The 26,922-nt window shown below is 44.9% G+C and overlaps 1 protein-coding gene across 4 annotated transcripts in view; it reads left to right on the forward strand.

Moving 5' to 3' along the window:
- Positions 1-26,676, forward strand: part of LOC115205632 (transcription factor COE1-A) — a 107,497-nt gene extending 80,821 nt beyond the window's left edge. The window contains exons 11-17 of one of the 4 annotated variants that reach the window (XM_029771814.1): positions 11,125-11,213; positions 15,281-15,346; positions 16,987-17,149; positions 17,559-17,738; positions 21,357-21,554; positions 21,893-21,963; positions 25,130-25,197. In XM_029771814.1, coding sequence (XP_029627674.1) covers positions 11,125-11,213; positions 15,281-15,346; positions 16,987-17,149; positions 17,559-17,738; positions 21,357-21,554; positions 21,893-21,963 — 767 coding nt within the window. In that variant the 3' untranslated portion in view covers positions 25,130-25,197. Of the gene's footprint in view, positions 1-11,124; positions 11,214-15,280; positions 15,347-16,986; positions 17,150-17,558; positions 17,739-18,120; positions 18,200-21,356; positions 21,555-21,892; positions 21,964-25,129 lie in introns of those variants that run through there. The other 3 variants (XM_029771815.1, XM_029771816.1, XM_029771817.1) reach the window with 3 other exon arrangements.
- The last annotated feature ends 246 nt before the right edge of the window (positions 26,677-26,922 follow it).

Below are 26,922 nucleotides of genomic sequence, written 5' to 3' on the forward strand. Positions count from 1 at the left end.
GAGGCCGGCTAGCGGTGACTATTTAACAGTCTGATGGCCTGGAGATATAAGCTGATTTTAGTCTCTCGGTCCCAGCTTTGATGCACCAGTACTGTCTCTGTCTTTTAAATGGTAGCAGGGTGAACAGGCCATGGCTCGGGTGGCTGCGAACCTTGATGATCTTCTTGGCCTTCATGTGACACAGGGTGCTGTAGATGTCCCGGAGGGCAAGCATTGCCCTGGTGATGCGTTGGGCTGACCGCACCACACTCTGGAGACACTTGCGGTTGTAGACGGTGCAATTGCCGTACCAGGAGGTGATACAGTCTGACAGGATGCTCTCATTGGTGCATTTGTAGTACTTTGTGAGGGACTGAGGGGCCATGTGGAATTTCTTCAGCCTCCTGAGGTTGAAGAGGTGCTGTTGTGCCTTCTTCACCACACTGTCTGTGTGGATAGATCATTTTAGGTTGTCTGGGATATGCACGCCGAAGAACTTGAAGCTTTCCACCTTCTCCACTGCGGCCCGTCGATGTGGATAGGGGTGTGCTCCCTCTAATGTCTCCTGAAGTCCACGATCAGCTCCTTTGTTTTGTTGATGTTGAGGTAGAGGTTATTTTCCTGGCACAACCCCATCAGGGCCCTCATTTCCTCCCTCTAGGCTGTCTCATCGTTGTTGGTAATCAGGCCTACCACTGTTGTGTTGTCAGCAAACCTGATGATTGAGTTGGAGGCGTGCGTGGCCCCGCAGTCATGGGTGAACAGGGAGTACAGGAGGGACCTAAGCACACACCCTTGTGGGGCCCCCAGTGTTGAGGATCAGCATGGTGGAGGTGTTGTTGCCTACCTTCACGAACCTGGGGTCGACCATTCAGGAAGTCCAGGACCCAGTTGCACAGGGCGGGGTTCAGACCCAAGGCCGTGAGCTTAGTGCTTCATGATGACAGAAGTGAGTGCTATGGGTGATAGTCATTTAGTTCATTTACCTTCGTATTCTTGGGTACAGGAAGAATGGTGGACATCTTGAAGCAAGTTGGGACAGCAGTCTGGGATAGGGAGAGATTTAATATGTCCATAAACACTGCACATGCTCTGATGACGCAGCTTGGGTGCCGTCTGGGCCGGCAGCCTAGCGAGGGTTAACAGGCTTAAATGTCTTACTCCGTCGGCCATAGAGAACGAGACTTCACAATCCTTGTGAGCAGCGATGGCCCGCGTTTGTGGCTCTGTGTTTTCATCGAAGCGGGGAGAAGAAGGTGTTTAGCTTGTCCGGGAGCAAGACGTGGGAGAGAGACCTCAGTGGCCGCAACGTGGCTGGCTTTCCCTTTATCATCCATGATGGTCTGGAGTCCCTGCCACATACAGTGCCTTGTAAAAGTATTGACCCCCCTTGGCATTATTCCTATTTTGTTGCTTGACAACCTGGAATTAAAATGTATTTTTGGGGGGTTTGTATCATTTGATTTACACAACATGCCTACCACTTGAAGATGCAAAATATGTTTTAATGTGAAACAAACAAGAAATAAGACAAAGAAACTGAAAACTTTAGTGAGCATAACTATTCACCCCCCCAAAGTCAATACTTTGTAGAGCCACCTCTTGCAGCAATTACAGCTGCAAGTCTCTTGGGGTATGTCTCTATAAGCTTGGCACATCCAGCCACTGGTATTTTTGCCCATTCTTCAAAGCAAAACTGCTCCAGCTCCTTCAAGTAGGATGGGTTCCACTGGTGTACAGCAATCTTTAAGTCATAGCACAGATTCTCAATTGGATTGAGGTCTGGGCTTTGACTAGGCCATTCCAAGACATTTAAATGTTTTCCCCTTAAACCACTCGAGAGATGCTTCATCAGTATGCTTAGGGTCATTGTCCTGCTGGATGGTGAACCTCCGTCCCAGTCTCAAATCTCTGGAAGACTGAAACAGGTCACCCTCAAGAATTTCCCTGTATTTAGCGCAATCCATCATTCTTTCAATTCTGACCAGTTTCCCAGTCCCTGCCGATGAAAAACATCCCCACAGCATGATGCTGCCACCACCATGCTTCACTGTGGGGATAGTTTTCTCGGGGTGATGAGAGGTGTTGGGTTTGCGTCAGACGTAGCATTTTCCTTGATGGCCAAAAAGCTCAATATTAGTCTCATCTGACCAGAGTACTTCTTCCATATGTTTGGGGAGTCTCCCACACACCTTTTGGCAAACACCAAACGTGTTTGCTTATTTTCTTCTTTAAGCAATGGCTTTTTTTCTGGCCACTCTTCTGTAAAGCCCAGCTCTGTGGAGTGTATGGCTTAACGTTGTCCTATGGACAGATACTTCAAACTCTGCTGTGGAGCTTTGCAGCTCCTTCAAGGTTATCTTTGGTCTCTTTGTTGCCTCTCTGATTAATGCCCTCCTTGTCTGGTCTGTGAGTTTTGGTGGGCAGCAATCTCTTGGCAGGTTTGTTGTGGTGCTTTATTCTTTGTATTTTTTAATAATGGATTTAATGGAGCTCTGTGGGATGTTCAAAGTTTCTGATATTTTTTTAGAACCCAACCCTGATCTGTACTTCTCCACAACTTTGTCCCTGACCTGTTTGGAGAGCTCCTTGGTCTTCATGGTGCCGCTTGCTTGGTGGTGCTCATTGCTTAGTGGTGTTACAGACTCTGGGGCCTTTCAGAACAAGTTTATATATACTGCGATCATGTGGCAGATCATGTGACACATAGATTGCACACAGGTGAACTTTATTTAACTAATTATTTGACTTCTGAAGGTAATTGGTTGCACCAGATCTTATTTAGGGGCGTCATAGCAAAGTGGGTGAATACGTATGCAGGCACCCCTTTTCTGTTTGTTTTTAATTTGTATTTTTTGAAACAAGTAATTTTTTTCATTTCACCTCACCAATTTGGACTATTTTCTGTATGTTCATTACATGAAATCCAAATAAAAAATCAATTTAAATTACTGGTTGTAATGCAACAAATAGGAAAAACGCCAAGGGGGATGAATACTTTTGCAAGGCATTGTACGTCTTGTGTCTGGGCCGTTGAATTGCGACTCCACTTTGTCTCTGTACTGTCATTTTGGCTGTTTAATTGCCTTACGGATATCTGTTTGTACACATCCATGTTCCCAGTCACCTTGCCGTGGATAAATGTGGTGGTTCGAGCTTTCAGTTTTGCGTGATTTCTGCCACGGTTTCTAGTTTGGATAGGTTGTAATCCTCACAGTGGGAACAACATCCTCTATGCACTTCCTGATGAACTCAGTCACCGAGTCAGTGTATATGTCAATACTATTCTCATTACGGGTAGTTGCTAAGAATTGGATGCACACACACACACACACACATGCACATACACACATACAAAGACCAATGCTCTCACTTTGGCAATCGCTCTCGCTCTCTCACTCTGACATACAGACAGACAGACACATTAAGAGTAGTATTTCTGGGTCTAGTACTGATTAGGTGTGAAGCATCAGTCATCAGTCAGGAGGCTGAGGATGCTGTTAGAACAGGACAGGGACAGGACAAGACTAAAATACAGAATATTAACAACCTGAAAGACTCTAAATGTGTCCTAAATGGCTCCCTTTATAAAGCCCATAGGGTCCTGGTCAAAAGTAGTGCACTACATAGGGAATAGTGTTCCATTTAACTCCCATTCTCTCTATGTTCTATCTGACTACTATTCCACAGGGGGGTGGAAAGAGCCAGAAGTTGTTTGTCATTTTTATATCGGGAGGAACTGTGAAATGGAAGAACTTCAGTCTGTACCTGTATTACTGGCATTAGTATCAGTGTGTAGTATAGATAGACCTTAGATAGATAGATAGATAGATAGATAGATAGATAGATAGATAGATAGATAGATAGATAGATAGATAGATAGATAGATAGATAGATAGATAGATAGATAGATAGATAGACAGATAGATAGATAGATAGATAGATAGATAGATAGATAGATAGATAGATAGATAGATAGATAGATAGATAGATAGATAGATAGATAGATAGATAGATAGATAGATAGATAGATAGATAGATAGATAGATAGATAGATAGATAGATAGATAGATAGATAGATAGATAGATAGATAGATAGATAGATAGATAGTGGCTGTGTGCTTCTCTCTCTCTCTCTCTCTCTCTGTGTGTAAGAGTTGAGTGCAGTAGCGAAGTGGTCTATTACTTTCTCTCCTTCCCATTTGTGAATTCAGTCCTTTATTGAGCTGCCGTGGAGTCTGCTGTTGATTAAAACTTCTGGATTCTCCTGGTAGAGATGGGGAGCATGCCACATACCACCCCCCCCCCCACCCCCCACACACACACAGTCAGACACAGTTCCTAAACAATATATGGGGATATTGAAATGAGATTCAGGGTTTAAACACTATCTCCTGCTAAATGGAATGGTAGGAAGGAATTGGAATGTCCAGATGGTGGAACACCACATTATAATCTTCCCTAAAGATCAGTATTGGATTTATGTTGATTATAGGATTTCCCATTTTGTGCTTTTATGATGGGTTAGATTATAAAATACTGTTTGCTATAGGTCTAGTAATCTTACTGTAATCTTAATTCCTAGATTAGTTGAACTTTTGCTATTATCATAGTGAAATGTCATATTTATATACATTCATTGGTAAAATTCGAAAGCATCTGTTTAAAAGTAAAGCAGGCAGGCTTTCCTTTATAAAAAATAAGCAATCCATTCTATGGGTCTGAATTTCCTGTTCTTTTATCCTCTTGACATGTTCAAGTTATGTGTAATTTAGTCTGTCTGATCCTCCAAATAAACTCAATCACCGGAGAAATGGATCAAAACAAGATTGTATGGAATTGATTTAGGTTGGGGGAAGGGTCAGTGTGTGTGAGTGAGTGAGTGAGTGAGTGAGTGAGTGAGTGAGTGAGTGAGTGAGTGAGTGAGTGAGTGAGTGAGTGAGTGAGTGAGTGAGTGAGCTTGCGTGCGTGCGTGCGTGCGTGCGTATGTGTGAAGAATGAAGCAGTAATACTATTGAACCTCCAGTGGCTGAATCGATCCTTAGCCAGCTATCATGAGATCCCACCTGAACACTGGAGAACAGAAGGCGGGAGGAAGGGAGGGAAAGGAGAAGAGAATGGCTTATGAAGGTATTGAGAGAGAGAGAGAGAGAGAGAGAGAGAAAAGGGTTGAGAGCATCATCATCATCCCTCCCTAACTCATACTCTCCCTTCTCTTCCTCCATCCTGCCCTAACTCATACATGCTCTCCCCGCTCCTCCTCCCCCCTCCCTAATGCATACATACTCTCCCCTCTACTCCTCCCTCCCTAACTCATACATGCTCTCCCCGCTCCTCCTCTCCCCTCCCTAATGCATACATACTCTCCCCTCTACTCCTCCCTCCCTAACTCATACATGCTCTCCCCGCTCCTCCTCCTCCCTCCCTAACTTATACATGCTCTCCCCTCTACTCATCCCTCCCTAACTCATACTCTCCCTTCTCTTCCTCCATCCTGCCCTAACTCATACATGCTCTCCCCTCTCCTCCTCCTCCCTAACTCATACATGCTCTCCCCGCTCCTCCTCCCCCCTCCCTAATGCATACATACTCTCCCCTCTACTCCTCCCTCCCTAACTCATACATGCTCTCCCCTCTACTCATCCCTCCCTAACTCATACTCTCCCTTCTCTTCCTCCATCCTGCCCTAACTCATACATGCTCTCCCCGCTCCTCCTCCCCCCTCCCTAATGCATACATACTCTCCCCTCTACTCCTCCCTCCCTAACTCATACATGCTCTCCCCTCTACTCATCCCTCCCTAACTCATACTCTCCCTTCTCTTCCTCCATCCTGCCCTAACTCATACATGCTCTCCCCGCTCCTCCTCCCCCCTCCCTAATGCATACATACTCTCCCCTCTACTCCTCCCTCCCTAACTCATACATGCTCTCCCCGCTCCTCCTCCTCCCTCCCTAACTCATACATGCTCTCCCCTCTACTCATCCCTCCCTAACTCATACTCTCCCTTCTCTTCCTCCATCCTGCCCTAACTCATACATGCTCTCCCCTCTCCTCCTCCTCCCTAACTCATACATGCTCTCCCCGCTCCTCCTCCTCCCTCCCTAACTCATACATTCTCTCCCCGCTCCTCCCCCCAACTCATATATACTCTCCCCTCTTCTCCTCCCTCCCTCCCTAACTCATACATACTCTCCTCTCTTCTCCTCCCTCCCTCCCTCCCTAACTCATACATACTCTCCCCTCTACTCCTCCCTCCCTAACTCATACATTCTCTCCCCGCTCCTCCCCCCAACTCATACATACTCTCCCCGCTCCTCCTCCTCCCTCCCTAACTCATACATACTCTCCCCACTCCTCCGTCCCTCCCTAACTCATACATGCTCTACCCTCTCCTCCTCCCCCCTCCCTAACTCATAATCTCCCCTCTCCTCCTCCTCCCTCCCTAACTCATACTCTCCCCTCTCCTCCTCTTCCTCTTCCCTCCCTAACTAATTTCCTACCATCTATTCCAGTTAAATATGAAGCATTGTGGATGGTGGTGTGGATGTGGCTTCATGAAACTTCCATGTGTATTGATCCTGATGATGGAGCTGATCGAGTTGATTGGGAGGTGAATCCCTACAGTTGCTGATTATAAAGTTAATGATGTTTTCATGTTTACTGGTTAGGATTGGGTCTTTTTGGAGAGTGACGTGATTAATGTGTCTCTCTCTCTATCTTGCCCTATCCCCCTTCTCTCTCTCTATCTTGCCCTCTCTGTCTCTCTCTCTAACTTGCCCTATCTCTCTCTCTCTCTCTGTCTGTCTTGCCCTCTATCTCTCTCTATCTTGCTCTCTCGCTCTCTATCTTGCCCTCTCTCTCTATCTTGCGCTCTCTCTCTATCTTGCTCTCTCTCTCTATCTTGCTCTCTCTCTCTCTATCTTGCTCTCTCTCTCTCTATCTTGCTCTCTCTCTCTCTATCTTGCTCTCTTTCACACACAGACACACAGACAGACAGACTACGTAGATTTTCATATCTAAAAGGCTGTGTTGTAACATATCCTGCGTCATAATATATTGTGAAAAATCATAGACCCTCAGCTGGTTAGGGCAATAAGCACACAGGACTAATCCTAGTCTGAATCCTACTTACGACTTAAAGGGGTCAGAGGAGACAAAATTATGTCAACTGTTATTGTTCAGTAATATTTGAAGATGTGATCTTCTCATTGTTTTGGCGTGATTCATATCCTTACCTGGCCTGTACATTCCTTTGTCTTTAGAAAGGAAAGGGAATGCAGCTCGCGCTGACGGCCGCGTGCGAGACTTAGCTCATGGCATTCTGCCAGACCCCTGATTCAAACAGCTCTTATTTTCTCCCCCTTCACAGTAGAAGCCTGAAACAACATTCTAAAGACTGTTGACATCTAGTGGAAGCCTTAGGGAGTGCAATATGACCCCATAGACACTGTATATTGGATAGGCAATCACTTGAAAAACTACAAACCTCAGATTTCCCACTTCCTGGTTGGATTGTTCTCAGGTTTTTGCCTGCCATATGAGTTCTGTTATACTCACAGACATCATTCAAACAGTTTTAGAAACTTCAGTGTTTTCTGTCCAAATCTACTAATAATATGCATATCTTAGCTTCTGGGCCTGAGTAGCAGGCAGTTTAATCTGGGCACGCTTTTCATCCGAATGTGAAAATACTGCCCCCTATCCCAAACAGGATATGGGGCTTTGGTGACAAAACAGATGGCACCGTGATAGACTGCATCCAATTTGCTGGGTAGAGTGTTGGAGGCTATTTTGTAAATGACATCGCCGAAGTCTAGGATCGGTTGGATAGTCAGTTTTACGAGGGTATGCTTGGTAGCATGAGTGAAGGTGTCACGACTTCCGCCGAGGTCGGTCCCTCTCCTTGTTTGGGCGGCGTTTGGCGGTCGACGTCACTGGTCTTCTAGCCATCGCCGATCCACCTTTCATTTTCCATTTGTTTTGTCTCGTTTTCCCGCACACCTGGTTTGCATTCCCTCATTACTCGTCTTGCATATAACCCTCTGTTTCCCCCGATGTCTGTGTGTGGAATTGTTATGTGTAAATGTATGTGTACTCCAGGCTGGTTTGCGCCGGGTTAACCCGTGTGTGTTTAATTTTCTCAGTGGCGTGTTTTGTTTGCCTCAATAAAGGGCTCTGTTTGCTACCCATTTCTGCTCTCCTGCGCCTGACTTCCCTGCAGCCAGTTACACACTCCTTTACAGAAGGATGCTTCGTTGTGAAAGAGGAAGCTGATTCTAGATTTCATTTTGGATTGGAGATGCTTAATGTGAATCTGGAAGGAGAGTTTACAGTCTAACCAGACACCTAGGTATTTGTAGTTGTCCACATATTCTAAGTCAGAACCGTCCAGAGTAGTGATGTTGGTCGGTATGGGCAGCGATCGGTTGAAGAGTATGCATTTAGTTTTACTTGCATTTAAGAGCAGTTGGAGGCCACTGAAGGAGTGTTGTATGGCATTGAAGTTCGTCTGGAAGTTAGTTAAAGAAGGGCCAGATGTATACAGAATGGTGTCGTCTGCGTAGAGGTGGATCAGAGAATCACCAGCAGCAAGAACGATATCATTGATGTATACAGAGAAAAGAGTCGGCCATAGAGACTGCCAGAGGTCCGGACAACAGGCCCTCCGATTTGACACACTGAACTCTGTCTGAGAAGTAGTTGGTGAACCAGTCGAGGCAGTCATTTGAGAAACCAAGGCTGTTGAGTCTGCCGATAAGAATGCGGTGATTGACAGAGTCAAATTGTTGACCGGGGTAGGGGTAGCCAGGTGGAAAGCATAGCCAGCTGAATAAAAATGCTTATTGAAATTGTCAATTATCGTGGATTTATCAGTGGTGACAGTGTTTCCTAGCCTCAGTGCAGTGGGCAGCTGGGAGGAGTTGCTCTTATTCTCCATTAACTTTTTGGAGTTTGTGTTACAGGATGCAAATTTCTGTTTGAAAAGCTAGCCTTTGCTTTCCTAACTGCCTGTGTATATTGGTTCCTTACTTCCCTGAAAAGTTGCATATCGCGCGGGCTATATACACTTGCCATTGAGCTTTTTTTGGGCCTGCTACGCCGGAGACAGCATGGAGTGTATTGGATAGGCATGGGTGTGTTGACAGGCATAGCAGTGTCAGCGTATGCAGATGACATTTCTGTGATGGTCAGGATATGCAGGATATGCAGGATATGCAGGCACTAGAGACTAGTCTGAAGGTGTACGAGGGAGCTTCGTCAGCTAAGGTAAACTGGGGCAAGAGCAAAGCTCTGTTATGTGGGGCATGGGGGGTTAGGCCCCTCTGCTTCCAGGGGGTTTGCAGTGGGGTTGTGAAGGGCTTAACATTTGGAGGGTGTACCTGGGCTTGGAAAGGTGGGTCAGGAAGAACTGGGAGGGGCTGTCACAGGCAATGGTGTCTAGACTGGCCAGGTGGAGGTGGCTCCGGTCCCATGTGTCATATAGAGGGAGGGTGCTGAAAGTCAACAACCTGGTGGCATCTTCCCTGTGGCATAAACTGGCTATGCTCAACCCCCCCCCCCCCCCCCCCCCCCACTGATGGCAGCGGGTTTACTAAGGCTGGGTGACCTTCGACTGCTGGGAGAGAAGGAATAACGTCTCTTACAGGCTGACTACACCGCTCGCGTCGCGTACACGATCGTTGCAAAATACATTTAGAAATCTATATTATTCAATTATTGCACCCACACTGCTCGCGCGAGCCAACGAGCTTCTGCGTTGCCAAGGGCTAAAATAGAAGTCAGTTCTATTTCTGACGCAGATCGCACTGCAAGTTCTGCCTCTCCCATCTCCTCATTGGTTTATAGAAGCAGGTACCCACGTGCCATCTCCTCATTGGTTATACCCACGTGGGTGACTGAAAGACAAACGAGATCAGTGGCGGTAATGCCCTTATTTATGAAAGTTGCCAATCGCAATATAAAGTCAAGAGAAGAAAAAGCCTGAAAGGAGGAGAGATGACTAGAAACGATTCGGTTGACCGTTTTATGTGTGGATTAATTGGCGGAGTAGAGGACCTTGTGCATTTCAGGTAAAATAACAACTCAATGTTTATATCCCAGGACAAATTAGCTAGCAACAGCAAGCTAGCTAAATAGGTCAAATTAGCTAGCAAGTACAAGCAAGCTAGCTAAATTGCCATAAATGTTTAATGCTTTCGACCTTTCCCCAAATTAATATAATTGGTTCAGAGTTTGTTTTGATATTTTAACCTGCATGTTGTGATCGCGTTTGGTGTGGGGCGACAAAATACATTTATGCACGATGGCACGCAATGGCGAACGCACGAAGCCGGTTTGGGTTCCGTGTTAGGCTGCTGGAGAGATTCCTGGAGGAGGTCCAGGAGACACTGTCTGAGTCGGACAGAGGGGTAATTGAGCGGCCAAAAGGGGAGGGACCACTAATGTTTCCAACACTGCAGGTGACGGCAGAGACTGGGGACTGGCAACGGGGTCTGGAGGACTTGTTAGACTTTAACACTCCGAGCCTGGGGGAGTTAATGCCATTAATGTCTCTGTTGGAATGTCTGTGTGAGAGGTTGGGGGTGGGTTTTACTGTTGGGATGTTTATAATGGGATACAGGTATTTGAATAAGGAGAAGGCCAAATGTATTTTGTTGAATTTTCTGTTTGCTCAGGCAAAGTTGTCTATTTAGCTAACAAGGAGGAACAGGGTCAAAGGTGGAGAGATAACAGACCCTTTATTACTTTTTAATGGGATGGCCTCTGTGCGTCTTAGGGTGGAATTTGAGTTCTATAAAATGATTAAAAGTGTGGAGATGTTTCAGGAGATATGGTGTGTTATGGGGACTGTCTGTATAGCTGGGGAAGATGTTTTGGATATACGGTTGTAGAAGTGGTGAGATTTTGGTTATTTTGATGTATTGTTTTGTTTCGAGGGGTAGAGGGCAAGGTGTGTATGGTACATGTATGCAGTACTGCAGTACAGGATTTATTTTTGGTGTTTTATTTTAGGGGGGGGGGGTGAGGTTTTAATGCCATGAGAATGTTTCATTAAAGAAAGACTAAGTAAAAAAAATCTATCTCTCTCCCCATCTATCTCTATCACTCTCTCCCTCTCTCTCTCTCTCCCTCTCTCCATAGCGTTGAATGAGCCCACTATAGATTACGGCTTCCAGAGGTTACAGAAGGTCATCCCCAGACATCCAGGAGACCAGGAGAGACTACCTAAGGTCAGTACACACACACACAAATACATACACACAACAATACACACACACACATACATACGCACGCACACACGCACACACACACACACACACACACACACACACACGCACACACACACACACACACACACACACACGCACACACACACACACGGAGAAGGGAGGAAGAGGAAGGGGAGGGGGAGGAGAAGGGGTAGGAGAGGTATACAGGTGATCCATCATGGTTCAGTCAGCTGGGGATCGAAGAACTGCCCAGCTGGGCGTTATTACTGACCACACACACATATTTGTGCGCCGGGCTTGATTGCTCGTCCAGCACTGAGAGACAGCGGGGGAGGGGAGAGCAAACAGGTGTGGGAGGTTAAGAGAGAAATCACCTCTCCCTCACTCTGGGTCATGTCTGGTGGTAAGGTCTGTGGAACAAATCAGCACTCCTACTGAGATGCTTGATACATACGGCCCTTGATCTTCAGACTAACACCCCCTGTATCTCCTCCCTTTCACTCTCTCACTCTATATATATATATATTTCTCTCTCTGTCCCCCTCTCCCTCCCTCCCCCCTCTCTTTCCTTCCTCCAATAAATGAACAGCGGTAGGTAGGTAGCACAGGAGGTTAGTGGCATCTTAATTGAGGAGAACGGGCTTATGGTAATGACTGAAGTGGAATAGGTGGAATGGTAACAAGTACATCAAACACATGGTTTCCATGTGTTTAATGCCATTCCATTTGCTCTGTTCCAGCCATTATTATGAGCTGTCCTCCCCTCAACAGCCTCCACTGGTAGGTAGGTAGGTAGGTAGGTAGGTAGGTAGGTAGGTAGGTAGGTAGGTAGATCGGTAGGTCGGTAGGTCGGTAGGTCGGTAGGTCGGTAGGTAAGTACGTTGGTAGCAGGCAGGTCTGGTTGTTCATTTCACCTCTTGATCTGAGTCTTTATTGAGCTAATAATAATTTGTTGTTGACCGCGCTTCTGGCAACAACTAGACTTAATCACTGCAGAGAAATGATCTGTGTTCCAAACAGTACCCTATTCCCTATGCAGTGCACTACTTTTGACAACAGTCCATTGGATCAAAGGTAGTGCACTAAATAGGGATTAGGGTGTCATTTGGACATAAACACAGTATTAACTTGTCTCCCGTATCCTCTGAATCAGGTGTCCCCCCTACTTATTATGACTAAAAAAGGGGTCTTAAATGAATCTTCTCTCCTTAAATTCCATCTGGCTGGTGGCTAGGTTCCGTCTGGTTTGTCAAGGTTCCGTCTGGTTTGTCAAGGTTCCGTCTGGCTCCTGTAGGTTCCATCTGGTGTGGCTAATGATTCCGTTGACCGCCAGACGACAGCAGACCAGAGGTCTGGATCAGGTTCCCTTCCTGTTTATATCAGGCCCTCACAGCCTTTACAGGAAGAGTCCCTACACACACACACACACACACACACACACACACACACACACACACACACACACACACACACACACACACACACACACACACACCATATGCACGCACACACACACACCCCATATGCACGCACACACACACACACACACACACACACACACACACACCATATGCACGCACACACACACACACACACACACAGTCCAGGAAATGTTTTACGGTAAGCGGTACTATCTATGGACATAGAGCAGCTAACAACATTTCTGTGATTATCTTTAGAGTGACTCTGGACCCCAGTCCTCATAATCACTTTACTAACTCAACAGACCCCAGGACTAAACAGACAGACAGAATAAGGGATGAGAAGAAAGAGAGAGAGAGAGGGGGAAGAAGAGATAGTGAGAGAGAGAGAGAGAGAGAGAGCGACAGAGACAGAGACAGAGAGAGACAGAGAAATGGAGATGGGGAGACTTAGGGGATGAAGAGATGGGAAGGAGAGAGGGAGGGAGGGATTGAGGGAGTAGTGCTCTCCTCTTTATAGCACACAGTGGGGGTTCTGTCTGTGCCCTAATACTCTTCCCTCATTTCCCCTCCTCCTCCTCTCCTCCCTCCATCCGTCCATCTAGTCATCCCTGGGAGGCATGGGGCGTCAAGGAAAAGAAGGGAACGCGAGGAGAGGAGAGAGAGAGAGCATACATACTAAAGATCCACTTATCTTCCCTGGGACCCCATGTCTCTCAATCACCTAGAGCGGACTGACGAGATAGGACTCCACTCTCTATCTACCCATTTCACCCCCCATACATATCTCTTTCTCTCTCACTCTCTCTCCTTCCCCCGCTCCCCCTCTCTCTTGTATACATCTAGTAATGGGAAGGTAACACAGAAGCAGGATTCCCATTATTGAGTGAATTTAGCACCTTTGACAGCGCTTCACACTCTTTATTGCTTTGCTGACCCTCCTGGCATGTCCTGCGAGCGTGTGTGTGTGTGTGTGTGTGTGTGTGTGTGTGTGTGTGTGTGTGTGTGTGTGTGTGTGTGTGTGTGTGTGTGTGTGTGTGTGTGTTCAGGGGGCTGATTGAAAGGCAGTATGTCAGAGTGAGAGCACACACATGCTCCGTGCTTGTCTACATCACACACACACACACACTCACACATACACATACACGTACACGGTTTTGTGTATATTGTTTTAGGTGACGGGGGTTGATAGGATAATCACAGGGCAGAGATTAGGGAACACAGATTACAGACTACTACAAGTATAGACAGATTGTCATAGACAGGCTGTGTAGTGTCATAGGCAGGCTGTGCGGTGTCATAGGCAGGCTGTGAAGTGTCATGTGCAGGCTGTGCAGCTGTGCAGGCTGTGCAGCCTGCCTATGACACTGCACAGCCTGCCTATGACACTCCACAGCCTCCTGTCAGTGTGTCAGCTAGTGATGTAGTGTGTTAAATTGATGGGTGATCCTTTGAGAGGGTAATCTGTGGGGAGATGTAGACAGGATTGAGAGGTTAGTCTGAGGGGAGATGTAGACAGGATTGAGAGGTTAGTCTGTGGGGAGATGTAGACAGGATTGAGAGGTTAGTCTGTAGGGAGATGTAGACAGGATTGAGAGGTTAGTCTGAGGGGAGATGTAGACAGCATTGAGAGATTAGTCTGAGGGGAAATGTAGACAGGATTAAGAGGTTAGTTTGAGGGGAGATGTAGACAGGATTGAGAGGTTAGTCTGAGGGGAGATGTAGACAGGATTGAGAGGTTAGTCTGAGGGGAGATGTAGACAGGATTGAGAGATTAGTCTGAGGGGAAATGTAGACAGGATTAAGAGGTTAGTTTGAGGGGAGATGTAGACAGGATTGAGAGGTTAGTCTGAGGGGAGATGTAGACAGGATTAAGAGGTTAGTCTGAGGGGAGATGTAGACAGGATTGAGAGGTTAGTCTGAGGGGAGATGTAGACAGGATTGAGAGGTTAGTCTGAGGGGAGATGTAGACAGGATTGAGAGGTTAGTCTGTGGGGAGATGTAGACAGGATTGAGAGGTTAGTCTGTGGGGAGATGTAGACAGGATTGAGAGGTTAGTCTGAGGGGAAATGTAGACAGGATTGAGAGGTTAGTCTGTGGGGAGATGTAGACAGGATTGAGAGGTTAGTCTGAGGGGAGATGTAGACAGGATTGAGAGGATAGTCTGTGGGGAGATGTAGACAGGATTGAGAGGTTAGTCTGAGGGGAGATGTAGACAGGATTGAGAGTATAGTCTGTGGGGAGATGTAGACAGGATTGAGAGGTTAGTCTGAGGGGAGATGTAGACAGGATTGAGAGGATAGTCTGAGGGGAGATGTAGACAGGATTGAGAGGATAGTCTGTGGGGAGATGTAGACAGGATTGAGAGGATAGTCTGTGGGGAGATGTAGACAGAATTGCTTGTTGGTGGTTGAATGATGGAGAGAGAAACTCGTGTTTTATTCAAAGGTAGATTCTCTCTCTCTCTCTCTTTCGCATACTGCCGAGATAATAACCAGTGGTTGGGATCTGCACATTTCTCTCTTTCTCTCTCTCTTTCTTTCCATCCCTCAAATCCTGCATTCATAGCACAATGTGTAATAAAATGGAGTAAAGTTCTGTGAAGAGTTCCGTATTCACCCCCTCCTTTTCGCTCTTCCTCCACAGGAAGTCATTCTAAAGAGAGCGGCAGACTTGGTAGAAGCGCTGTACGGGATGCCACACAACAACCAGGTGAGACACACACACACACACACACACAAAATGTTCCCACACATGCAGAAACACAGATCCCCATCCCTCATGCTGACAGTGGGAGGAGTGGAGGTGGGGAAGGGGAAGTATAGTACAGATCCCCATCCCTCATGCTGACAGTGGGAGGAGTGGAGGTGGGGAAGGGGAAGTATAGTACAGATCCCCATCCCTCATGCTGACAGTGGGAGGAGTGGAGGTGGGGAAGGGGAAGTATAGTACAGATCCCCATCCCTCATGCTGACAGTGGGAGGAGTGGAGGTGGGGAAGGGGAAGTATAGTACAGATCCCCATCCCTCATGCTGACAGTGGGAGGAGTGGAGGTGGGGAAGGGGAAGTGAGGAGGAGGACAGAAAACATTTGATGAATCTATTAACCATGTTTTGCCTCTCCCTCCTCTCAGTATCTTTTAATTTATGTATTTTTATTTAACCTTTATTTAACTAGGCAAGTCAATTAAGAACATATTCTTACTTACAATGACGGCCTACCAAGAGTCAAAAGAGAGACCTAAGACAACAACGCAGTATGGCAGCACCACATGACAACACAGCATGGTAGCAACACAACATGACAACAACACAGTAGCAACAGAACCTGGCAGCAGCACAACATGGTAGCGGCACAAACATGATACAAACATTGTTAGGCACAGACAACAGCACAAAGGGCAAAAAGGTCGAGACAACAAACATCATGCGAGGCAGCCACAAGTGTCAGTAAGAGTGTTCATGACTGAGTCTTTGAATGAAGAGATGGAGATAAAACTGTCCAGTTTGAGTGTTTGTTGCAGCTCGTTCCAGTCGCTTGCTGCAGCGAACTGAAAAGAGGAGCGACCCAGGGATGTGTGTGCTTTGGGGACCTTTAACAGAATGTGACTGGCAGAACGGGTGTTGTATGTGGAGGATGAGGGCTGCAGTAGATATCTCAGATAGGGGGGAGTGAGGCCTAAGAGGGTTTTTATAAATAAGCATCAACCAGTAGGTCTTGCGACGGGTATACAGAGATGACCAGTTTACAGAGGAGTATAGAGTGCAGTGATGTGTCCTATAAGGCGCATTGGTGGCAAATCTGATGGCCGAATGGTAAAGAACATCTAGCCGCTCGAGAGCACCCTTACCTACCGATCTCTGATCTAGCATGGGTAGAATGGTGATCTGAATTAGGGTTAGTTTGGCAGCTGGGGTGAAACAGGAGCGATTACGATAGAGGAAACCAAGTATAGATTCAACCTTAGACTGCGGCTTGGATATGTGCTGAGAGAAGGACAGTGTACCGTCTAGCCATGTTCAGAACTAGGTTAGGGGCAAAGAAAGTTTGTTGGATACAAAAAAAACCTTTGTTGTAAAGTGTTTAACACAACATTTGTGGAGGGGCCAGCTGAGTATAAGACTGTATTATCTGCATATAAATGGATGAGAGAGCTTCCTACCACTTGAGCTATGTTGGTGGTGGGGCGGGGGGTTTAGAACTAGGATAGGGTTCAAATCCGGGTCTGTAGTGATGCCTCTAGCACTGTGATGCAGTGCCTTAGACCGCTGCGCCACTTGGGAGACCACATACATTTTTTTTCTATTCCATTATGTGACCAAGCGGTTATAACGTGTCTCTCTCTCTCTCAGGAGATGATTCTGAAGCGGGCAGCAGACATGGCAGAGGCGTTGTACACAACGTTGCCACGCGGCCACAACCAGCTGACTGGGATGGGCAGCAGCTCTGTCCACGCCGGCATGATGGCCGTCAACTCCTTCCCCGGGTCAGAGGTCACACAGATAGCCAATCAGGGTGAGCCAAAACACAGGAACCAGGAAGTTACATAGTTTTTGTGTAATGTATGAAAACGACTTATCTGTTTTATCTTTTCCTCTCATAATTATATTTTTCTCTGTCTCTCTCTTGATTTCTCTTTATTTATCTCTCTGTCTCTGCTCTCTGTCTCTTCTCTCTCTTTCCCCCCAACCCAACCTCTTCTCTGTCTCTCCTCTCTCTTTCCCCCTTAACCCCACCTCCTCTCTCTCTCTCTCTCCTCTCTCTTACCCCCAACCCCACCTCCTCTCTGTTTCTCCTCTCTTTCCCCCCAACCCCACCTTCTCTCTGTATCACTCTCTCCCCCCTCCTCTCCCGCTCTCTCTCCTCCCCTCTCTCCCTCTCTCCCCTGACTCCTTATGTCTCTCCTCTCCTTCTCTACCTCTAGGTTACAGTAGGAGTAGCAGCAGTGCATCTCCTCATGGTTATGTCCCCAGCACCACCCCACAGCAGACCAGCTACAGCTCTGTTTCCACTAGCATGAACGGCTACACTAACTCTGGCATGACCACGCTAGGAACCTCACCCAACTTCCTCAACGGGTCAGCCACCAACTCACCCTATGCTAGTGAGTACCACACTACACTGTCCACACTACACACTAAACCCTCCACACTATGTACCCTATACCATTGAGTGCCACAATAAAAACCCTCCACACTATATCCTACGCCAGTGAGTAACACACTAAGCCCTCCACATCATACCCTGCGCCCTACATCCCATGCCCTACAGTAAATGCCTATACTGTACCTCTCGAAAGCAATAACAATGGATTTAAGAAAGATAGATTGCCAAAAGAGAGAGAGCGAGGTATAGAAGAGAGAAAAGTACAATGAAAACAAAAGGGGCAGTGAAAGACCATCGATTTCTTTAAGATCACCCTTTATCGGTGTGTTAGAACAGATTGTCTAAAATGGCTGTTCTCATTCTCTTTCCTCCTCCCCCAGCTGTCTAAAATGGCTGTTCTCATTCTCTCTCCTCCTCCCCCAGCTGTCTAAAATGGCTGTTCTCATTCGCTTTCCTCCTCCCCCAGCTGTCTAAAATGGCTGTTCTCATTCTCTCTCCTCCTCCCCCAGCTGTCTATAATGGCTGTTCTCATTCTCTCTCCTCCTCCCCCAGCTGTCTATAATGGCTGTTCTCATTCTCTCTCCTCCTCCCCCAGCTGTCTATAATGGCTGTTCTCATTCTCTCTCCTCCTCCCCCAGCTGTCTATAATGGCTGTTCTCATTCTCTCTCCTCCTCCCCCCTACATTAAAGATGCTTAATTAAATCAATAAACTAATTGCAGGAGAAGCAATTCAATTCCAGCCCTTTGATTCTCTTGGATGTTAACACGAATTTGAACATGCTCAAACGGCCCAGTGATGACAGCAGACACTTTCAATCAAACACACACAGAGAGACACACATGCATGCAGGCACACACACACACACACACACACACACACACACACACACACACACACACACACACACACACTACACAGACACTTTTGATCAATACCTTCCTGCTGGCTGGCTTAGTACTTCCAATTGTCATTAATTGATTTGTTAGATCCCCTTAAGTGGATTATGGCTGCGTCCCAAAAGGTGACTAATTATTTTGTGTTTTGGGAACCTATCTCTTGTAATGTTCCCACAACCTAATTAAATGTTCTGGAAACCTTTAAAACTCAAAGGCTGCTCTGTCAACATTCGTGCAACATCAAAGGAATGTTTTCTGCACCCGGATACAAACATTATCTGAATTTCAGCACAACTTGACAGTTTTAGTGTTTTGGAAACCTCTATCTTGTCATATCCCTACAATGTTCCCACAACCCAAAGAAACATTCTGGGAACCTTTAAAGAACAAAATAAATGTGTTCTAAGAACATTCTTACAACTTCAGGTTATTGTTTTATACAAAAATGATATAATCATCACCGTGACTGGACAGTTTTCGTGTTATGAGAATATTTACCACAACCTAGCTAATGTTCTAGGTACTTTGACAGAATAAATGTTGGTTTGCTGGGAAAACTTTACTGCTACATTGTGTTATTACAGTACCTTGAAACCTAATGACAACTTTTGGGGAATGTTCTGTGGTGGTTGTTACAGATGTTGTGCACAAGGACATTTCATTATCATCCTAATTGTTAGTTAACTGTTTGGGATAGGGGGCAGTATTTTTTAAAAACGTACCCGATTTAATCTGGTTACTACTCCTGCCCAGAAACAATCAACTATTTTACACCATTTTAAAGATAAGACTCTCGTTAATCTAACCACATTGTCCGATTTCAAAAAGGCTTTACAGTGAAAGCAAAACATTAGATTATGTCAGGAGAGTACCCAGCCAAAAATAGTCACACAGCCATTTTCAAAGCAAGCATATATGTCACAAAAACCAAAACCACAGCTAAATGCAGCACTAACCTTTGATGATCTTCATCAGATGACACTCCTAGGACATTATGTTATACAATACATGCATGTTTTGTTCAATCAAGTTCATATTTATATAAAAAAACAGCTTTTAACATTAGCATGTGATGTTCAGAACTAGCATACCCACCGAAAACTTCCGGTGAATTTACTAAATTACTCATGATAAACGTTGACAAAATACATAACAATTATTTTAAGAATTATAGATACAGAACTCCTTTATGCAATCGCTATGTCCGATTTTAAAATAGCTTTTCGGCGAAAGCACATTTTGCAATATTCTGAGTACATAGCTCGGCCATCACGGCTAGCTATTTTGACATCCGCCAACTTCGGGGTCACCTAAACTCAGAATTACTATTAGAAAAATTGGATTACCTTTGCTGTTCTTTGTCAGAATGCACTCCCAGGACTTCTACTTCAACAACAAATGTTGTTTTGGTTCCAAATAATCCATAGTTATATCCAAATACCTCCGTTTTGTTCGTGCTTTCAGGTCACTAAGCAAAGGGTAACGTGCGACCGCATTTAGTGACAAAAAAATTCAAAATATTCCATTACCGTACTTAGAAGCATGTCAAACGCTGTTTAAAATCAATTTTTATGCAATTTTTCTCGTAAAATAGCGATAATATTCCAACCGGGCAACGTTGTATTCATTCAAAGAGAGAAAGAAAAACATGCCGAGTTCTCGTGACCTCGCATCTCCAGTCTCACTGTCCCCAGGCTGACCACTCACAAAAACTCTGCTCCTATACTTTGCCCAGAGACAGCAGACACCCCATTCCACTTTCTGGCGGCTTTAGAGAGCCAATGGAAGCCTTAGAAAGTGTCACGTTACAGCACAGATGCTGTAATTTCGATAGAGATGTAACAGAAGGACAACAAATTGTCAGACAGGGCACTTCCTGCATGGAATCTTCTCATGTTTTGGCCTGCCATATGAGTTCTGTTATACTCACAGACACCATTCAAACAGTTTTAGAAACTTTAGAGTGTTTTCTATCCAAATCTACTAATTATATGCATATTCTAATTTCTGGGCAGGAGTAGTAACCAGATTAAATCGGGTACGTTTTTTTATCCGGCCGTGAAAATACTGCCCCCTAGCCCTACATGATTCCATATGTGTTATTTTATAGTTTTGATGTCTTCACTATTATTCTACAATGTAGAAAATAATACAATTAAAGAAAAACCTGGAATGAGTAGATGCGCCCAAACTTTTGACTGGTACTGTACATAGACTTGGAATCACTTGCCACTTTAATAATGGAACACTAGTCACTTTAATAATGTTTAAATAATGTTTACATACTGCTTTACTCATCTCATTGGTATATACTGTATTCTATTCTACTGTATTTTAGTCAATGGCGATCATTGCTCATCTATATTTATTTTAGATGTATGTGTATTGTTGTGAATTGTTTTAAATACTACTGCACCGTTAGATACACCTGCACTGTTGGAGCTAGGAACACAAGCATTTCGCTACACCCGCAATAGCATTTGCTAAATATGTGTATGTGATTTGATTTGTTGTCTGTAAGATATATAACAGCTGAACGGAATCCTGTTGTCTGTAAGAGCTGTAACAGCTGAACTGAGTCCTGTTATCCCTCCTGTTTTCATCTGTTGACCAGTCCCCTTCTGTTCCTCTCGCCTCCCCCTCCTCTGTTCTCGTCCCTCTCTCTAACCCTGTCTCTATCCTCCACTTTCCTAATTTCTTTCCTGCCCCCCCCCTCAGTTGTTCCCTCCAGTCCCACCATGGCCTCCTCCACCAATCTTCCATCCAACTGCAGTAGTTCTTCAGGCATCTTCTCCTTCTCTCCGGCCAACATGGTGTCTGCTGCGGTCAAACAGAAGAGCGCCTTCGCCCCCGTTGTACGGCCGCAGACTTCCCCTCCACTCACCTGCACCAGCGCTATTGCTAATGGACTGCAAGGTGAGCTAGCATGTTGGCTGCTTAGCTTGTTGGCTGCTTAGCTTGTTGGCTGCTTAGCTTGTTGGCTGCTTAGCTTGTTGGCTGCTTAGCTTGTTGGCTGTTTAGCTTGTTGGCTGCTTATCATGTTAGCGAGGCATTAATTAGTCTATGGCCTGTTGGTGAGTTAGCTAGAGTCAATCCAGCTCTATACGTCTCTCCATACCCCCATCCCCTTTTATAATAATGTTGTTGTTTTCTTTACCCTCCTGTCCCACTTTCCCCTATTCTACTTCTTCCATCTTGCCCCCCCCCCCCCCCCCGTATTTCTATTTCTGTCTCTCTCTCTTCCTCCCCTCCAGTAGATCAGTCTTTTGTGGACTCTAGCAAGTACTCCTCCTCCAGCTCTCTTCAGGGTCTGGCCTTCTCCTAAGTATGTTAGCTCTCTCTGTCTCTCTCTCTCACTCCATTTAATCACCTATCCCTCTTTCTCTTCTCCCTCTCATGGTCTTCTGTAGATTATATGCTTCACTCCATCCATCATTCCAACTCCACAGGGTTTTCTTTCCTTTACCTTGTCCACAGGATTTCCCTTCCTCTTTATTTGTCTTCCTCTTGTCTAGTTGTTTCTCGTATGATCAGAGGGACCAAGTGGAGTGTTGCGGCTAATACTAAGCTAGCTGAAAATAGTGTCATAGTTTTTCCCTTCAGAGTGGCCCATTGCGTTGACTTTGTGGGTCATAAGAAAACCCCTAAATCCATTAGGTTAGTCACAGCAGGGAAACAGTGAAACATGTGTGAACCACTGTTTTAGTCTGCCATAAGGTCTATCTGCTGCTTTAGTCTGCCATAAGGTCTATCTGCTGCTTTAGTCTGCCATAAGGTCTATCTGCTGCTTTAGTCTGCCATAAGGTCTATCTGCTGCTTTAGTCTGCCATAAGGTCTATCACTGCTTTAGTCTGCCATAAGGTCTATCTGCTGCTTTAGTCTGCCATAAGGTCTATCTGCTGCTTTAGTCTGCCATAAGGTCTATCTACTGCTTTAGTCTGCCATAAGGTCTATCTACTGCTTTAGTCTGCCATAAGGTCTATCTACTGCTTTAGTCTGCCATAAGGTCTATCTACTGCTTTAGTCTGCCATAAGGTCTATCTACTGCTTTAGTCTGCCGTAAGGTCTATCTACTGCTTTAGTCTGCCATAAGGTCTATCTACTGCTTTAGTCTGCCGTAAGGTCTATCTACTGCTTTAGTCTGCCGTAAGGTCTATCTACTGCTTTAGTCTGCCATAAGGTCTATCTACTGCTTTAGTCTGCCATAAGGTCTATCTACTGCTTTAGTCTGCCGTAAGGTCTATCTACTGCTTTAGTCTGCCATAAGGTCTATCTACTGCTTTAGTCTGCCATAAGGTCTATCTACTGCTTTAGTCTACCGTAAGGTCCGTACAAGTTGATAGAGGTGCTGAACTACCGACAGTGAGATGATGGATATGACTGCTACTCTTCTTCTCTTCCTCTCGCCATCTCTTCCCCTCTCTCCCTCTCTTTATTTCTCTCTCTCTTCCCCATCCTCCCTTCCTCTCCCTCTCTTCCTCCCTCCCTTCCTCTATTCCTCTCCCTCTCTCTCTCGCTCTCTCTCTCTCGCTCTCTCCCTCCCTTCCTCTATTCCTCTCCCTCTCTCTCTCTCGCTCTCTCCCTCCCTTCCTCTATTCCTCTCTTCCTCACCCTCTCTCCCTCTCTCTCTCTCTCTCTCTCTCTCTCTCTCTCTCTCTCTCTCTTCCTGTATCTCTTCTCTCCCTCTCTTCCTTTCTCCGCTCTTTCTCTCTACATGTTGATGACAGCTGGCCATCAGTCTGCTGCTCAGACACACACACACACACACACACACACACACACACACACACACACACACACACACACACACACACACACACACACACACACACACACACACACACACACACATACACACACACAGCTCCTTCATTAATCCCACTGAGCTGGAGACAGGACACAAGCTTAGAATGAGTGGGACAGGAATCAATACAGGGTCAAAATGTTGTCTGCCATCTTCCCTCTGTGGTGGTCTCAGTGTGTGTGGGGGGGAGGGTGATAAAGGTAGTGTGTGAGAGGGAGCATTAAGGAGCAGCATTAAGGAAGTTAGGGGGAGAGGTTGATGAGAAGAAAACTGTTTTGTCTAGAAAACCAACTGACTATTTTCTTCACTGTCTATAATACCAGTCACTTCAATACCACAGTCATGACTCCAATCTAAACCTATTCTCACATCCATGCCACACTCATGACTCCAATATAAATATATTCACACATCAAAAACAACTTCCATTAACCATGAGCCTATTCATTTTCACTATTTCCTGTCTCCACTAGTGTGTTGAGATGATGCTGTGTTTGCCAATAATATCTAATCTCTCTCATCACTGTGTTGTCTTCATGCACTATGAGAGAGTTCCACAATCAGTGGCATACCGCAGTCTCGCAGCCCCCCCAGGTCTGAACAGTCTTACAGCTAATTTCCTGTAATCATTTTATGACGTGTCATATCCTATCTGGCAAGGTGGGAGCGACTATAGAGATCCTGTAGAATTACTAGAGGGGCTATGTCATAAACTCTCAATATTCCAGGATGGGGGGAAAATGGCAGCCATATTGGTCAGGGAGAAATCCAAACCAGTCTAATTGGAATGAATGGCAGTAGAGGCATAATCCTGATTTTACTCATGCAGGAAAATAAAAACAAGGCTTGTGATATATCAGAAATTGTGTAATATAATTACTGACAACCTAAAATATTTTCATTTAATTATAAATACAGTTCATACGGGTTTTATACATATTTCCTTATAAATTGTCACTAAAATATATGTAAACAAGCCATTATTAATGCCCGTGCAGGGGTGTGTGGTACCCCAGTGAACACAATTGAAAGGGTTACAGTTAACAGGCCTTATTAAATGGCACCCTATTCTCTACATAGTGCACTACTTGGCCTTGGTCAAAACTAGTGCACTACATAGGAAATTGGGGGCCATGGGACGCAGCCTTGGAAGAGCTGGTTAGACCACAGAATAGCATGAAGAGATTCTGAAAACACAATGAGCTGTTTCAACTGCAGCCTGTGTGTTCCAAGTTGGCTGAAAAACAGAGAGATGTTTTGGTTTTGAAGGAGTGAGCAAGGGCGAGAGAGAGTTCTTTGTACACCAGATGCTGGAACACATTTGCTGTTATGTGACTGTTCTGATGAAACACAGACTGACCTCTCTGTTTCTCTCTCCTTCTTAATTTTCGTCATTCTATCTCTCTCTACCTGTCTCTACCTCTCCCTCTCTCTCCCTCTTGCTCTCCCTCTCTCCCTCTCTACCTCTCCCTCTCTCTCTCCCTCTCCCTCTCCCTCTCTCCCTCTCTCTTTCTCTCTCTCTCTCTCTCTGTCTCCCTCTCTCTCTCTACCTCTCCCTCTCTACCTCTCCATCTCTCTCTCTCCCTCTCTCCCTCTCTCTCTCCCTCTCTACCTCTCTCTCTCTCTCTCTCTCTCTCTCTCCCTATACCTCTCTGTCTCGCTCTCCTTCCTCTCTTCCCACAAACAGTGATTCCCGGGATGATTGTTCCATCCATGAAGATCTGTGAACGTTGAGGATTTGGGAATGTTGACAGGAAGAGAACATGTCTGATGTGTCTCTGTGTCACACTCCTACCCTCTGGACCTGAATAGAACACTGAACTCAAAATGGAAGCCTTGTTAAACTCAGGCCTTTATAGAAGGAATCTCATTGGAAGGAAGAAGGATGAAGAAGAGGACGAAATAACATTTTTTCTGTAATTTCCTTTCCGGTGAATTTGTGAACCTTCTCAGACACAACTTGGAGTCAAATAATGAAGTTATTTAAATTGAATTGAACTGAATTGAACAGAATTTTATTTAATGGAAATGACAAAAGACTGTAATATGCCTCATGACCCTGTCCACACCCCAATTGAGTGATAATATGTATGACCTCATGACCCTGTCCACACCCCAATTGAGTGATGATATGTATGACCTCATGACCCTGTCCACACCACAGTTCAGTGACAATATGACTGACCTGATGACAAAAGCATTTATTTATGTTTTCTGTGTATTTATTGGTATAATGTTTAAGTTTGATCTATTGTATGCCTTCTTACAGACTGTAACACATACAAACAACACTGAAGCTGATTGGCTATAAGGGTATGTGTGAGTAGATAGCTCCAACATGACTGGATACGAGTTAACAGTTGTCTTGTATCAGTTTACATTTAGTAACTGTAAACAATGTATCAAAACACAGTTAAACTTATCATTTCCATATCATGGCTGGTCAGTCCTTGCATCCATAGCCCTGTCTATGAATTTGAGTGTAGTTACATATCTCCATCTCTCAGCTTTTTACTGAAACAGTGGTGGCGACAATACTTTGTTATTGGTTCAACTGCGGAATGCCCCTTTAAAGGTTTAAAACAGACTGAGCTGAAAGATAACTTCTACAATGTTGATGAATATTTTTGCTGCTTACTTATCAAAGAAATGCAATCAGAGATGTACAATTCCCTTTTCATTTCAATCAGAAAACACATTTTATAAAATATCAGATTAGAAGTACTATTTATGTAATATATTTGTGTGTATAAATATCAAAATGATGGTTTCATGATTGGATTTATTTTGCTTTGTTTTACCAAAGTTATACTTTAATTATAATATAAACATGAATATGTCTAAAGGCAGCTCTCGACACAGTCGGTTCACTGTCAAGCTCTCATCTACTGTATACTTAGCAAGAAGCAAGGATTTGGAGACAAAAGGGGGACTTCTGTATAAAGTTATCATTCAAATAATGTATTTATCTTTTGTATGTGTACATTTTGCGTTGCTTCTTGACCCTAATTCTAGTTTGTTCTGTGTTAGTTTATAAGTGTCAAAGTGTCACAGAGTTATGTTTGTCACCCACTATGTAAATGTGATCTCATATTTTATTTTTATTTTGTACCTAGTTTATTTTGTGCTGTGTTGTCTAGCCAAGCTTCCATGTGTTATTTCCCATCCAAAAATGTTGTCATTTCTTTCATTATTTGTAGGTTAATAAAAGTTTAGTTTTTCCTGATTTGAAAATGCTTTACATTTTATGTCCAAAAGCAGCATCTTATTCTGATAGCAGTTGGTTTGGATCTCCACCAACTGTCCTTTTCTAATCTAAACATCAATCCATGCTGAACTTACCACTTTACAGTATTCACAGTCAGACACTTTATTCACCATAGTCAACTGTTTCTTCCTCTCCCTCTCCACCTCTTTTCCCTCTCCCTCGCATCCCTTTTCTCCATCTCTTCTTCTCTTCGTTTTTTCCTCTCTTCTTCT

This window comes from Salmo trutta, chromosome 13 (genome assembly GCF_901001165.1).
Source record: "Salmo trutta chromosome 13, fSalTru1.1, whole genome shotgun sequence".
In the NCBI taxonomy this organism is placed as follows: Eukaryota; Metazoa; Chordata; class Actinopteri; order Salmoniformes; family Salmonidae; genus Salmo; species Salmo trutta.